Here is a 13,682-nt window from a genome sequence, read left to right on the forward strand (position 1 = left end):
CTTTCGGAAGCTCTCTCGTAGACGATCAGAAAAAGTCACCATCTGATTTTGCGGAAGGAAGCCTGTCAAGGTTGCACGCTTCATATCCTTGGCAGCGATGTTATCCTCATAATCAGATCCCGGGCCTGATTTTTCGGTAGGTCTTCCCCGCGGCTGTGTCAGATGAGACTTGTCTCTGAAAGCTGCCTTGGATGCACCCAAGCTGAAAAAATTGCTTTCCTGTCACTTTCCTTTCCAAGGCCACCATGGCCAAGTGCACCCGCCCCCTCTGTAGTCTTTACTGATATCATCGCCCCTGCCCATAACCTTGCCTTCCACCTGCGGTTCATCCTCGTCAATCACAGGCCAGAGCTTGAGTGATGTTGAGGCCACTGCTGGGATCTGTTATCCCAGAGGTGTTCTTATTGGCAAAAGGGTTCCTATTGGTTTTGGATGGGTGGCAATCCTATTCTAAATCCCATCCGGAGGGTCTATTTTCTAGAAGACTCTGGCACCAAGTGTCGAATTTGGGGTTCCAAAGATAACAGAGTCTGAGGCAAAGCTTCTATGCTAGTGTGTGGTTGTGGGATTAAATAACCCAGCAACAGAAAGGAGGGAAAATGGAAATTAAAGCAGGGGAGGAAGGAGAGAAAATACAAGGTGATGTGCTGAGTTGGCCTCTGCTTAAGAAAGCAACGGTGGTAGGGGGCGCCTGGGGGGCTCGGTCAGTTAAGGGTCCAGCTTCGGCTCAGGTCATGATCTCACTGTTTATGAATTCGAGCCCCGCGTCAGGCTCTGTGCTGACAGCTCAGAGCCTGGAGCCCGCTTTGGATTCTGTGTCTCCCTCTCTCTCTGCCCCTCCCCCGCTCACACTCTGTCTCTCGCTCTCAAAAATAAAGAAACATCTAAAAAAAAAAATAACAACACAAGAAGACTTTTCTGTGAGTCCACTGAATAGGACACTTCCAGACGGCAAATGAGCTAGTCCGGGGTGGGGCTGACGTCACAAAACGCCCTGATAAAATTAGTCCCTAGTCCGTCACTGTGGCCCATCTACTATTCTGATGTGGTATTTTCAGCTCGCTGATTAAACAAACGTCCCGTCTTTCCACTGGAGCCACCCAAGGTCATGTCCATGCAAGCAGCCTTTTTTTTTTGTTTGTTTTTAATGTGGTCTTTGAACCTCCAGTAAGCATGACGCCGTCCCACAGCCTTGAAATGAAATGGTGGCAGTCCAAATGCCAGAAGGATGGGGAGTAGCTTCTAGGGAACGGAAGGTTGTGAACAGCCCTGCCAGAGAACGGAAACATTAAAAATAGAATTGGTTTTTGGTGGCAAGATAGAAATGTAAGGTTTTTTTCTCCCCCCTCTCTTTTTTTGCCTTAATTCATTCCATTGAGAAGTCCGGAAACGTGTTCAGCTTGCACTTTATCCTGTTATATATTCAGTCTTTACGTGTCTTTGCCACCAAAGATCTTCAGGCACAAATAGAAATGCAATAATCGTATTTACTCAGCCACACAACCTTTGACTTCTTTGCGTCTAGTGTATTTTGAGAAAGTGAACAAAAGCTTCCCACTTTTGTCTCCCATCTTAGGCTTTGTTTTTGGTAGTGGAGAAAAGCTGAGAGAAAACGCTCCCGTGATTCAAAACAAAACACCCATTTTTTTTTAATGTTTATTTATTTTTGAGAGAGAGACAGAACATGGGCAGGAGTGGGGTGGAGAGAGAGGGAGACAGAATCTGAAGCGGGCTCCAGGCTCCCAGCTGTCAGCACAGAGCCCCACGAGGGGCTCGAACTCTCGAGCAGTGAGATCACGACCTGAGCCGAAGTTGGACGCTTAACCGACTGAGCCACCCTGGCACCCCAAAACACACCTCTCTATATACAGAACCTGATTGTCAGTAGGGGCAAAATAGCGTATTTGAAGAGAAGCTGGCTGGTTCAGATGGGCTGGGGTTGGAAGAAAGGGAAGTTGTTTAGGGTTCCTTCACCACCTTCCCCTAAATGCCCCTGTCCCCTTCGCCTGAGCTCTGCCCTCAGTAATGCCTTCTGGCGTGGGCAGTGGCAGAGGGATAGGTACGTGCTCCACCGGTGACGCAGACCGCTCACAGGGCAGGGGCGCAAGGGGACCTCTTTTGTTCCAACGGAGATGCCAGACACTCACTGGTGACACGTTCACGGGACGGCCACACGTGTAAACACGGTCAAGTACTATTCTCCCAGACACAGTCCTCCCCGTCCTCCTCCGAACGCACCAGATCACGGAGGAACTGCAAAAACTGAAAACGGAAAGACTGCACGTGACTGTGTAGGACGTATTGTAGTATTTTAATAAAAAGGATAGGCACAAGCACCTTGAACAGAAAGTTCCAAAGCTAGCAGGTGAGTCTGAAAGCTATCACGTGGGACTTTCAGAGCCACAGTTATTAAAACCCTATAAACGTATGCTTTCGTGCCAAGCTGGAAAAAAGAAAAAAAAAAAAAACCCAGAACAAAACGCAAACCCTAAAACTAACATTCAGTAACCTTAAATACGAAGACATCAACACCACTGTAGAACTTATTTGTACTTTATTAACAATGTGGCTTACAATTTTTTTCAAGTAAAAAGGGTCTTTTTTTTCATTTAGAATAAAAATTAAAATATAACTCTGATATAGATTCTCATTTATTTACATGAAAACATATATACAGAATTCAATCTTACAGCAAACCAAACAACATGCCCTTTGTCCTGCAAATTTCCAAAGTGAAAACACGAATTTTTCCTTGGGACACACCAGAACGGCACACGAGATATGAATCGAATTTCAGTACAAACTTCTCAAACTGGAATGTAAAACAGCGAAAGAACTTTGGACTTTCACGACTAGGAACAGTTTATGCTTCCAGATAGCATGCTACCTCCCATTCTAAACAACAAATGAGATGATTTTGTTCTCTTCTGTCGTTTCAAAAAAAAAAAAATCGTCTCCAATTCCCCATCGCGAGCAGATTTTTCAGCAAACGTTGGTCCCAGGACGCTCCTTTTCCTTCGGGGTAGCCTTTAGGTCCACCTGCAGCACTGCCCTGGCTTCCGGGCTGGTTCACAAGAGACCTACGTGCTCGCCGGCGCACTGAGAACAGATCAGTAAGATGGAAAGACTACCCGCCCGGGAAACTGCTTGGGTTCTTTTTATCACCTGAACCACAGGTGGCTTTTAAACGAACACCCAAGCAGCGCCACGTGTCAGCAATGACAATGTCTTGGGTAAATTCTGTGGGTCAGATATAGCACGATTCGATTCTATCGCATCCATGTGTGGGGATACCTGTAAGCCAATTCTGGGGATAAAAGCCAGGAGAACCAGATTAAATATTCAACCGAGTTGAAGGGGATAAAGCAATTTCCAGAAGACTTTGAAACGGAAAAGAACGGTAGACGATTAAGAGAATCATGACAACATTGGGCTGCAAACAGAACTTTTCCTTGCGATTAGTTATTGCACCAAAAGACACGGGCCGTTATGTACACGTCTTCAACGACTTCTTCCTTAAAAACTACAGACACCTTAATTTATTACTCTTCCCTTCAAATCATTGCACACTCGATCACAGCGTTCTAAAGACAGTAGAGTACGTGGACCCTCGGGTCGCCACCTTCACCAAAAAATGACAATGATGCTCAAACCACAGCAAAGGTTTCAACGCTACTGTTTTTATAGTTCTATGTACAGCAAAGAAACAGAAATGGGCGTTCTACAAAAGAAGTATGAAAACCCCCAGTGCTTGCAAAACGAAAGGAGAACGGCTCTTTAGAAAGGTGTTTGGTGGAAGATAAAAGGCAGCTCTCAGAACTTGCCTGATAACAACGCTCAAAATTCTGAGAGACAAGTTAGGGCACTCAGACCAAGCTTCAAAGACGGAGCCAAATCAAGTCTCCAGAGATCACGGGAAGGGTCAGAGGGGGCGGCGGCAAAGGCTTGGGTCATTTGAACTTACCGAGGAACCAATCAAAGCAAACACAGGAAACGCTCTTTCGGATACGATCAAATAAGGAAAAGCAACCGCAGTAGCCGTGCAGCTCAAACACTGCGTGCGAGTCAAACTTTGATCAGAGGAACTTACTTTTAAAAGTGACGGGTGAGTTCTCTGTACTATGCAACTTCGTGGTGAAGGAAACTGGTTTCCGGTTTTTGTTGTTGTTTTTTGGTGGTTTTTAATTTTTTTTTTTTTTTTTTTGAAAAGCAAAGAGGTTCATCCACTGTGCCAGCCTGCCCTTTTCAGGTTCACATTGTCGTGGGGGGTGGACAGCTTCCCAGCACAGTCCAAATGCGGTCGGCAAGGCGGGGGGCTGAACAAACTCCATTCGTCTTTGGATGGGACCGCGTGGTGCCTCTCGCCGCGAAAGGCGAGGTGGCATTTCTGCTTCTCAAGTTACACACGCTGTGCAGACTGCAAAGTGTCCGTGTGGCCGGGAGGGGAACACGCTTCTCGGCCCGCTCCAGGAGGTAATGCAGGACCCCGGCACACAGCGGGCGGGCCTTTGGTCCCAAAGTATTACCAAAGAGACAGAGCATCGACTGTAGCATCTGGGGAGGGAGAAGGGAGGGAGGCGTATCGCCCGTTGGGGTTTCAACCAAGCAACGTCAGGCTTGGGGCTGTGGCGGCACGTGGGGAAGAGGTGTAAAATCGGCATTTCCTGCCGTAAGGGGCACGGTAACGACACGGTGTAAAATGTTCCTCGCAAATTGGCCCGCGGTATGAGACAGAAGCTGGTGTGGGTAAATCCTACGGAGAAACGGAAGCCTTAGCATTCCGGAACCGAACCGCTACTGATGTGGGCCACACCCACCACTGGCAATCCCCAGAGCAGCCAAGTTCAGGAGCGCGTGGGCAACGCTCCGGCAAAAGCATCTTCTTGGTCCTAAAATGTTTCCTGGCTCTCGACGGGCCAGCGGGCGGCCCGGACACGACCTTCGTGAAGGTTCCCCCAGGGCTGGGTCTTCTGCCTCTGGCCCCAGCCCCGTCGTCCTTACGGCTCACTCGCAAAACCGTGGTGGGTGAAGCGACTGGTCGCCGCACAGAGGCTGAGGACGAGGAGCGTGTTGGGCCTCTGGCCCCTCGGGGAGCAGGAGGCCCCCCGCAGTGGCGGCCGTGACCTGCCCGGGCCACCAGCGGAAGGACCTTCCAGCTCTGGCGGGGGGGAGGGGGGGGCTCCAGAGACGCCCGGAAGGAGCTGCTTGTTCCCATGTTGCCCTTACTTGAAAGGGCACGAGAAGGTCACATTCGTCCCGAAAGTACAAAGACGCGTTGCAGCCACTACATGCCTTCGTGGTTCCAAGCGCAATGGGAGCAGCTCGGCTTGAAAAGGCCACGGTGAAGGGTCCTAAGCGAGTCAGCGCGGCGAAAACGCCAAACACCTCGCAACGGACACCCTTTCCAGCGGGCGCCCCAGGCTGAGCCACGGTTAAGGCCGCGAGCATGTGGCTGAGAAGGCAGGGGCGGGGGACCGAGAGGAGGGGGACACTTCAGCTCAGGAGAGAGAAGCCTGGCTGCAGGCCGAGCGCCGGTCAGCGCGGACGCTTCCGTCCCGACAACGCGGCCAGCGGCACCGGGTTGGGACGCGGGGGGGCCCTTCCGTCCCGGGGCCCCGGGCAGAGCCACTTGCCAAATGTTTAAAACTTGGTGGCAAAAATCAGCTACGGGGAGACAGTAAAGAGTCACCTGCAAAATATGTTTCCATCTGCATCGGTAGCCAGGACAGAATGTTCGTAACAAAGGTCGGCATCAGTCACCACACTCGGCGAAATCCGACAGAGAATCATGCCTTAAAAACGTAGCCGACATATGACGGCTGAGAAGCCCACCGCATGGGGTCACCCCCGCTGCTGAGACTCTCATCAAGGAGAAAAGATGGAGGGTGGACGGTAAAAAGGAGTAACCGAAGGGCGGGCAGCCTCTGCTCTCGGTGTCGGCCTCCGGACACGTCTAAAGGTTTAGTTTTCCTCACGCACGTTCCGAAAGGCATCTGGACACCTGCTGCAGCGTGTGGGGGTGGGGGGGGGAGGGCAGGGGGGAGCAGTCCATTTGGGTTTGAGTGACCATACTGGGTCCCTCGCGGGCACACACACAGAGGGGGTGCTGGTCACCAAAACCCAGCCAATTCTCAGAGCCAGAGATCTCTCTTCCAGGGACTGAACCGATTGAACGGAAACTGCCCCAGAAATCAGCAACCTCCCAGCCAGGGCGGGCTGCAGGGAGCACTCCACGCTGTGGAGACCACGCTTCTTTTTCACCTACTGTGTGTCTCGTGCCGGCAGATCGGGACTCTCAGCAGGAGCAGGATGGGGACAAGGGGTCCCAGAGTGATCTGGTCACCCAAGATCGCAGTTGGTGGCCAGGCGTGCCAGCGGAAGAAGAGCGGGGCTGGGCCGGGTCACTGCCGGGCTTCCTGTCGGGAACGCCCGCCTCCTGGGACGTCCCAGGGCCGGGCGCATCGGAGGGGCGCTCGAAGCCAGTCTCATCAAGGGATTCAGGACAGGATCCTTCTGAGGGGATGGTTTATTCAAAGCCTCCCGAAGCCTCTTCCCGTTCCTGCCATTAAGCTCTGCCTTCAGTCCCCAGCTCAGCATTTCCCACCAGACTAAAGGAGTCACTCCCCGACGTGGTCGCAATTAAATCAGAACGTTAGCAGCACGTGAAGTTCTACAGAAGGCTGCAAACGGAACCCTCTACAGGCTCCGGATGTCCGTCGCTCAGGGAGAACCACTTCATCGCCTCTCCTTCCTAAAAGGCACCTCTGCCGGGCGATGACGGTCTAGCCCATCCTCCTGTAACCACATCCTGAAACATCGCCTGCAAGTGCGTCTGAGAACTGAGCCGCCACCAAGATCAGACCGCGGGGACATTCATGCCGCGAAAGCCACGTGTGCGTTGCCGTGGAAGAAGCATCCGTAATGACTGCAGAAAACCTCCCAGCCAGGCGCCCTCCTCGGGCACATCCAAAAAAGACATCAGCTACGCCTTGGTTTTCAAAGCAAAGCGGGGCCGTGGTTTAGGAAATGCATCTGCAGGGAGCTGCCTGGATTTGGGCGGGAGAAATGGGAGACGCGGACGTACAAAGAAGCTCTTCGGTGCCCTCCAGCGCCTGACACTGTCCAGAAGCCACCGCTGTGGTAGCGGGCGGGCCTGAAATCGCGGCAACGTCAAACAGGCTGGGGGGTGAAGAGATCCGCCACGCTCCTTGCTTTTCGGCCCTGTCTTGTATACGCACCATCGCGCGTCGCCCAGCAAAGTAAAGCTTCAGTCTCGAAACCTTCCCAGGACGCCGCGTCCCAAGAGAATGGGTCACCTCCCAAGAGGGCAGCGTCAGTTGGCGTACTGGGCGTAGAAGGCCACTTTAACTCTCTCGATCTGGTGGCACAGCTTGATGGCGGGCCCCAGCTTCAACTCCATGCATTCTTGCACCGTGGGAAGAGTCAGCAACAGGAGCGCTTGACCGTCGATGTCCTGCCAGGAAACAAAGCCACGTTAGAGCCGAGACACCGGGCACCAAGGGAAGGTATCTGCCATGGCGGGCTTGGTTCTGGGGGCCCAAGGGCGTGAGGGGTGGCTGGTGGGGGTGAAGAGGCGGAAGAGGAAAACCACTGCAGGATCTCGTCCTTCTCAAGGAGATGGCCCCCTGCTGGGAGAGCACCCCCCCCCCGGGCCCTCCCGTGTTCTGCCATGACTTGACATGAGCACTAGAAAAGAACTCTCTCCGAAAAGAAGCAGCTCTCTCTTTCTTACCCAGGTCTGAACTTTCACCATCGGGATGGGCAAGAAGACGCCGTAGAGGTGAGCGGCCCCCCAGAACAGTTTTCCCTTGAGGAAAACTCAGGTACGTAGATGCACACCATGGCACACGTCTCCGTCTGCACGACCACATCCCCCAGAGTGAGGCGTACAAGGTCCCCCTCCCAGCTTTGTGTTAGTTAGCTCTCTACAGCCATACATGGGGTCTACACAAGGAAGATGTTCATTAGAGCCTGTGAAGTCGTGTTCACCGCAGGAGGAGGGCACCGAGGCTCACCCCAACACTTCACGATCACCCTGACGGACATCTCTGCCCCTACTGTCACAACTGGGTTTATTTATGGAGACGCTGTTTGACTGGGGTACTGAGTTGAAGTGCAATCCCTTCTTCCTATCCGCCAAGGCAGTCTTCATGTTCCAGAAGAAGTAAGAGGCTTCTCATGTTCCAGGGGAAGTAAGACAAAGTAACGACAAAGACCCATGGTAGAAGGAGAGCATAATATGAACTCCGCGCCAAAATTTCTGCCGTCTGGAGAAGCAGTGAACCCAAGGCGCCGTAAGCCACAGAGACTGAACAGTCATGCGACTGCACACGCGCTTGTGAGGTCTCGGACATCGTGGGTCATGAGCTACACAGAAGCTTATTTTCTTAAAATGATGGTGTCTTCAGCGGTCTTAAAAATATCAGAAGCGAAGAAACGGAAAGCGTTGACCTTGGGAAGACCAACATGATCAGTTTCAAAAGCCACCTCCGTGTGCTAATAATCCCTGCGGAGTGCGGAGGCCGTAAAAATTAAGCGTTAATTTTAGAAGTATCAATGCGAGTGCAGCTTCTGATGTCTCAATTACACAAGCCTCCTCTCAACCAAGACTCAAACTGGACCTTATCGAACCCCGAAGTAAACCTATCAGTCTTGAATTTACACTGAAAGTAGGAGATGAAGGAAAGTGTCCGTGAGTTTTTGGTGCTCTATTTATACCACTTTCCCCTTTTTCTATCGTACTCTTGGATGTTACTTTGTCTCTTCAGACGCTACTCTGACTGGAGTTAAGAGCAAACTCAAAGTACCGGAAAGCAGTGTCTTGCTCAAGGTCATGAACTAAATAAACAGTGGTAGCCGCTGACCTGGGACCGGTATAGCCAACTCCGTTTTCAGAGGCAAAGCCACATACATTCCATCAAAACTCGACAGAGAGGGCGTAGGCCTCGGGATACAAAGTCTCGTGAGTATCACGGGCCTCGTAAAAACACACCGTGAGGAGGAACCAGGATGATGTTACAAAACCACGTGAGGTGGCGTAACCATTACGTTCAATGAAGAACAGAACAGAAACTTGTTTCAGGAGATGGGAAGTTTTTTTAGGTGGAAATTAACGCCAAAAAAAGCTGGCTGATATACCTAAGATCACATTGTTAGAGACCAAGTTGGAACTGGGACCCATGGTTTTCGGATATTAAATTCCGGAGGGAAAACTGTGCTCTAAACATGCCCACTTAGTATAATGGCCATCGCTGGACGTACAGATTCAATTATAATTGAAAGTCAGCCCTAAGATGCTTCTGTAACTCTCTACAGACCAAGTCGGTGAAGGTGGCTGCCATATGCACGCACACATTTGAGTGGAGGATGTCACTTATCTATGGACTCAACAAGCAAGTGTTTCCTGAGCACCTACTCAGGGCCAGGCACTCTGACGACCTCTGCGATTACCACATAAACAAAACAAAGACTCCCTTCCAGGAGAGTAGGAATCTCAAGGGAGGCCATTACGTTGAACAGACCACCACAATACAGAGAGATTAAAGCGTGGGCACAGCTATTTGCACTAACGGACGGGGACGTGACCAGCCTTACAGGAGTCAGGAAATGTCTCAGGGATCAGTGATGCCTGAACTTATACCAAAGGGGCCGAGGAGACGCATGAAAAGGAGGAGGGACCCAAGGAAGACCAGTAGTTCGAGGAAGCATGTATTCAGGGAAGGCGCAGCGACGCGGAAGGTAAAGCTGAGATGGGCCCAGAGAAGAAACTGGGACTTCCTCTAAGGTGTGCGACCAGAAGTCGCCAAAGGGTGTTAGGCACAGAGGTCACATTGTAGGATTCGAACACCTGCCCGCTGATTTTGGCCACAACGTATTGGCACGGATTAGCAGGCAGGGAAGCTATGAGGGGCTGAAAGGGAGGCCCCACCTCCTGACACCATCACCTTGGAAGACAGGATTTCAACACATGCGTTTGGTGGCGGGGGGAGGCGGTTTGCAACGTTCAGGTTAAAGCACAGGTGCTGTGAACAGAGCCATGTGGCTCCTATCCCGAGCGACGTGCCGTCCGCCGGGTGAGCCGGGACGCACACTTCCGGTGTTTCTGGACGTGCCTCCACCAGGCTGTCCTCAGCTCCCCAAAGACTCCGCATTCTTTTGTGGAGACCTCACGTGGGAAGAAATAAGGCAGGTGAGGGTCAACTGCAGTGAGCCGCAAATATCCTCAAAATGAAAACTCACAGCTAGCGGGGAGGGCGAGCTGAGGTCTGTAATCCCCAAATAGAACTCTCACGATGGCCCCTCACTTCGCCTGTTCTAAGCCTAGCAGGGCTTCTGCTGACGGAGGGCGGACACCGGGAATGAATGCAGTGCTTACATTAGAGGCCACACTCCAGATTCCTTCCGATACGGCCAAAGCGTTTATCCTGGGGGAGCTACAGCGCCTTTCACCCGCCGGTTCCGTTCTGGAGAGTCGCATCCGCCTCAGTAAACTACTCCTCGAACACCACCCACCTGCCTGTTGGGATAACCGTGCTCGATCCTGAGATCCTAGAATGAACTGTGCCACCACCGTCAGGGTGATCGCCATCGGTCAAATTCGAAGGTCACTGGAAGGGTGAACAAGGACACAAGGCGTCTGCTACGGCATTCAGCACGCGATCCACACGCGAATATTTCCTGCGCGAACAGACATCACAGAATATGCCTGACGTGAAGGTCAGGCTTCGAGATGAGGGCTGACCCTGCCCAATTATTTTACAGAGCTGGACAGAGGACGCGGTCTCTTTCCTGGGACATCTCGTGGGAAAATCTGCCGGTGGGATCACTTACCAGCCACCAGGCACGCCCAAGCCTGCTCTCTCGGGCCCCCGTGAGACCCCCGCACCCACCAGCTGCTACAGGGCCGCGGCCTGAACCGTGTCGCTCCCTGTCCTGCCCTTGTGGGTGCTCTTCTTTGGCTGAACAAACCTCAGGAGCACCCCGTATACATCCCCCGTCTCCTTCCGGAGATGTCGGATCGCCTGGTGCTGTGCAATCCCTCCCCCAGCCTCCCTGCTCTGACCACACCGGTCCCTGCTCTTACTGCTGCTGACCGTTGATGAGCCCATCGGCCCCGGGGGGCCGGAAGCCTCTAGAATCGGGGGCCGTATCGCCTGTTCTCCTGCCCCAGCCGGCAGGCCTCCGGGGCCCGTGCGGCAAGGGGAAGTTGCACAGAGCTGCTCCGGCAGAAGAAAACCAAACGAGAATGATGGGCAAGTTCATAATGATGGCCTCTGGGCCTTTATCGGATCCCGGCCCCTTCCACCCTCACCCCAACACACGTTCGCTCGTCCCGCAGACGGGCAGAGCCAACGGGAGAGTGCTTTCCAGGCCCTCCCTCCTTCTGCCCGGTGTCGTGCCCGAGGAGGAGGAGGAGGAGGAGTTGGTTTGGAGCGCCTGGGTGGCTCAGCTGGTTAAGCACCCGGCTCCTGATTTCAGCTGAGGTCATCCTCTCACGGTTTGTGAGCTCGAGCCCCGAGCGGGGCTCTGTGCTGACAGCGTGGAGCCCGCCTGGGATTCCGTCTCACTCTCTCTCTCCCTCTGCTCCTCCCCTGCTTGCACTTTCACTCTCCCTCAAATTAAATGAATAAACTTAAAAAAAAAAAAGTAATAAATGAGAGGTCTCAGCTTTGAGGCTGCGGTTGAGGGGTGGAGAGTTCACGCTCTGAGTGTGAGCTTCGTAAGCGTGGGCAGCTGGACTGGACGGACCCTCCTACGGGCCGGTGCGCTTGACCCGTGTTCTCTGGTGCCCCGCGCACAGCCCCGGTGCACCGGGCATCGCGGAGCGAGGAGAAACACCCGGCCGAATGCGTCTGCACACACGTGAGTGTGCAGGAGGACCAAGGTCACGGGAGGGCCGGGGTGAGGCGGTCTGACTGATTGCAGAGACCTTGCGCCCTGCGTGTCACCTGGAAGCCGGCTGGTATCTCGGGCGGGGCGGGCGTTCTGTGCAGCCTGTTTGCTCTGAGCCGCCTCGGGGCCTCTGGCTGTCGTCCTCGGTTCTCGTTTTCCATCCTCCCTGACGCCGTGCGACCCGTCTCCTGCCCTGCATGTTCTCATCTTCAGACGGATGCGTGATCAAGCGTTAGAAGGCGCCCCTGCTTTCCGAACACCAAAGCGTCCGGCTGCAAGGGGCTGGATTTAGCCACCCGACCATCAGATGGTCGCGGGAGGGGAAGAGGCCGCGGTGGCGGCTCAGGGGCATCGAAGCTGCGGGGGCCCCCCGACGCTCTCCCGTGCGCAGATGGCCCCACGGCTCGGGGGACGGCGGGGGGACGGAAGCCAGCCCGGGCCCGAGGCTCACCGACCCGGCGTGAGCGCCGGGGAAGGAAGCCCACCCCACATCCCGAGGGCGGCTTCCTGTGTGTTCGTCTGAAAGAAGTGAGCTCTTCCTTGCTGATCGTGTAGTTACGGACTCCGCCGTGGATTTCATTTTTATAGCTCCGCTCTTGCATACTTCCGAGCTGCCGGCAAGTCACTCGTATGTGAAACACGGAAAAGGACCCTAAACAGACTACTGATTTTTGAGAAAGGAGCCCTGGTAAAACACTCAACAGGAAAGAGAAGGCCCAGCACACACAAAATTAAATTTGTTTGGGTACGGAGCAGGTCCTCAGCAGGGACATTCAGGTCTGCGGAACCAGAGAGCAGACAGTATGGTCCAGAAGCCGTCAACGACGCCGAGTTTCTTTCATCGAAGTGAATCACTTGTTGGGGGAGTCTGCTTATTATACGTGTCTCTGCTTCAGAAGAGGTGTATAAAGAGGCAATATTTTATTTAAGAGTTTTGTGGGGTTTTTTTTTCTCTCAGTTACAGACGTGTGGAGTTTTACTGTGTGACGTACATGTTCGCGGCACGAAATTACAGAGCGTAGATGTTTTAAGCTGTTGCCGTAACATTTCAGAATGAAAGGTGGGCCTTCCAGTAATGGGAAGTTTATACTTTGTGTCAGCGGGTTGTGACGGCTTCCGAATGCAGCGATCACCATTCCGCCCTGTGATTTTTCTCCCACGCTGCTGAAGAGCCGCCTGCTGGCTCCTTGGGGCCGTCTAAAAGCTCGTGGCTGGCCACGAGGCCTTGGCTGGCCTGACCCACTGGAGGCCTCACCGAATCATGACCATGGCACTTGGGCTCAAAGATGATAGAACAAATACACAAAAATTCGTAATTACGGGCCTGATCGAACAGAAAAGGACTCGAATCCCACACACTTCAGATAGCACAGAGGGCAACAGCGTATTATGGTGACGGGGGTGGGGGTGGAAGGCCTAATGAGAAATCTGAAATAAGAACAAGGATATTATCAATTAAAAGCTTACCTATTTTTCTGCCTATAAGAGTTAAATAAGTAGGTATGTACGACCAAGCTTTTAACCAACGTAAGAAAAGAAATTGGAGACAGGGCCCTGCCCACTGCCTGGTTCTAGAAGTGCTAACGTACCAGGCATGCTTCATTTCTTAGACATGTTAGCTTGGGAAGACCGGAAACTTCCTGAGATAACCGTAATAAGCTGGGCTCAGAAGGACAATTAAGGATAACTCAGCATCTGTACTATTTGAACCTTTTTCCCAAGTCAGCTTTGTTTTCACTTTCTTGCTTAGTATTAGAAAGCTGTAGGGA

The 13,682-nt window shown here is 52.8% G+C and overlaps 1 protein-coding gene across 5 annotated transcripts in view; it reads right to left on the reverse strand.

Annotated features, from left to right (window-relative positions):
• Window positions 1-2,537: 2,537 nt before the first annotated feature.
• The window catches only part of SFMBT2 (Scm like with four mbt domains 2), a 227,553-nt gene continuing 216,408 nt past the window's right edge, over window positions 2,538-13,682 (reverse strand). For all 5 annotated transcript variants that reach the window (XM_047064867.1, XM_047064866.1, XM_047064869.1 and 2 more), the window contains one exon: window positions 2,538-7,474. In XM_047064867.1, the coding sequence (XP_046920823.1) occupies window positions 7,334-7,474 (141 nt within the window). In that variant the 3' untranslated portion in view covers window positions 2,538-7,333. The remainder of the gene's footprint in view (window positions 7,475-13,682) is intronic.

Source organism: Lynx rufus, unplaced genomic scaffold, assembly GCF_022079265.1.
Source record: "Lynx rufus isolate CCGP_SWC_20201006 ecotype Redwood Valley unplaced genomic scaffold, mLynRuf1.p SCAF_7, whole genome shotgun sequence".
Taxonomy (NCBI): Eukaryota; Metazoa; Chordata; class Mammalia; order Carnivora; family Felidae; genus Lynx; species Lynx rufus.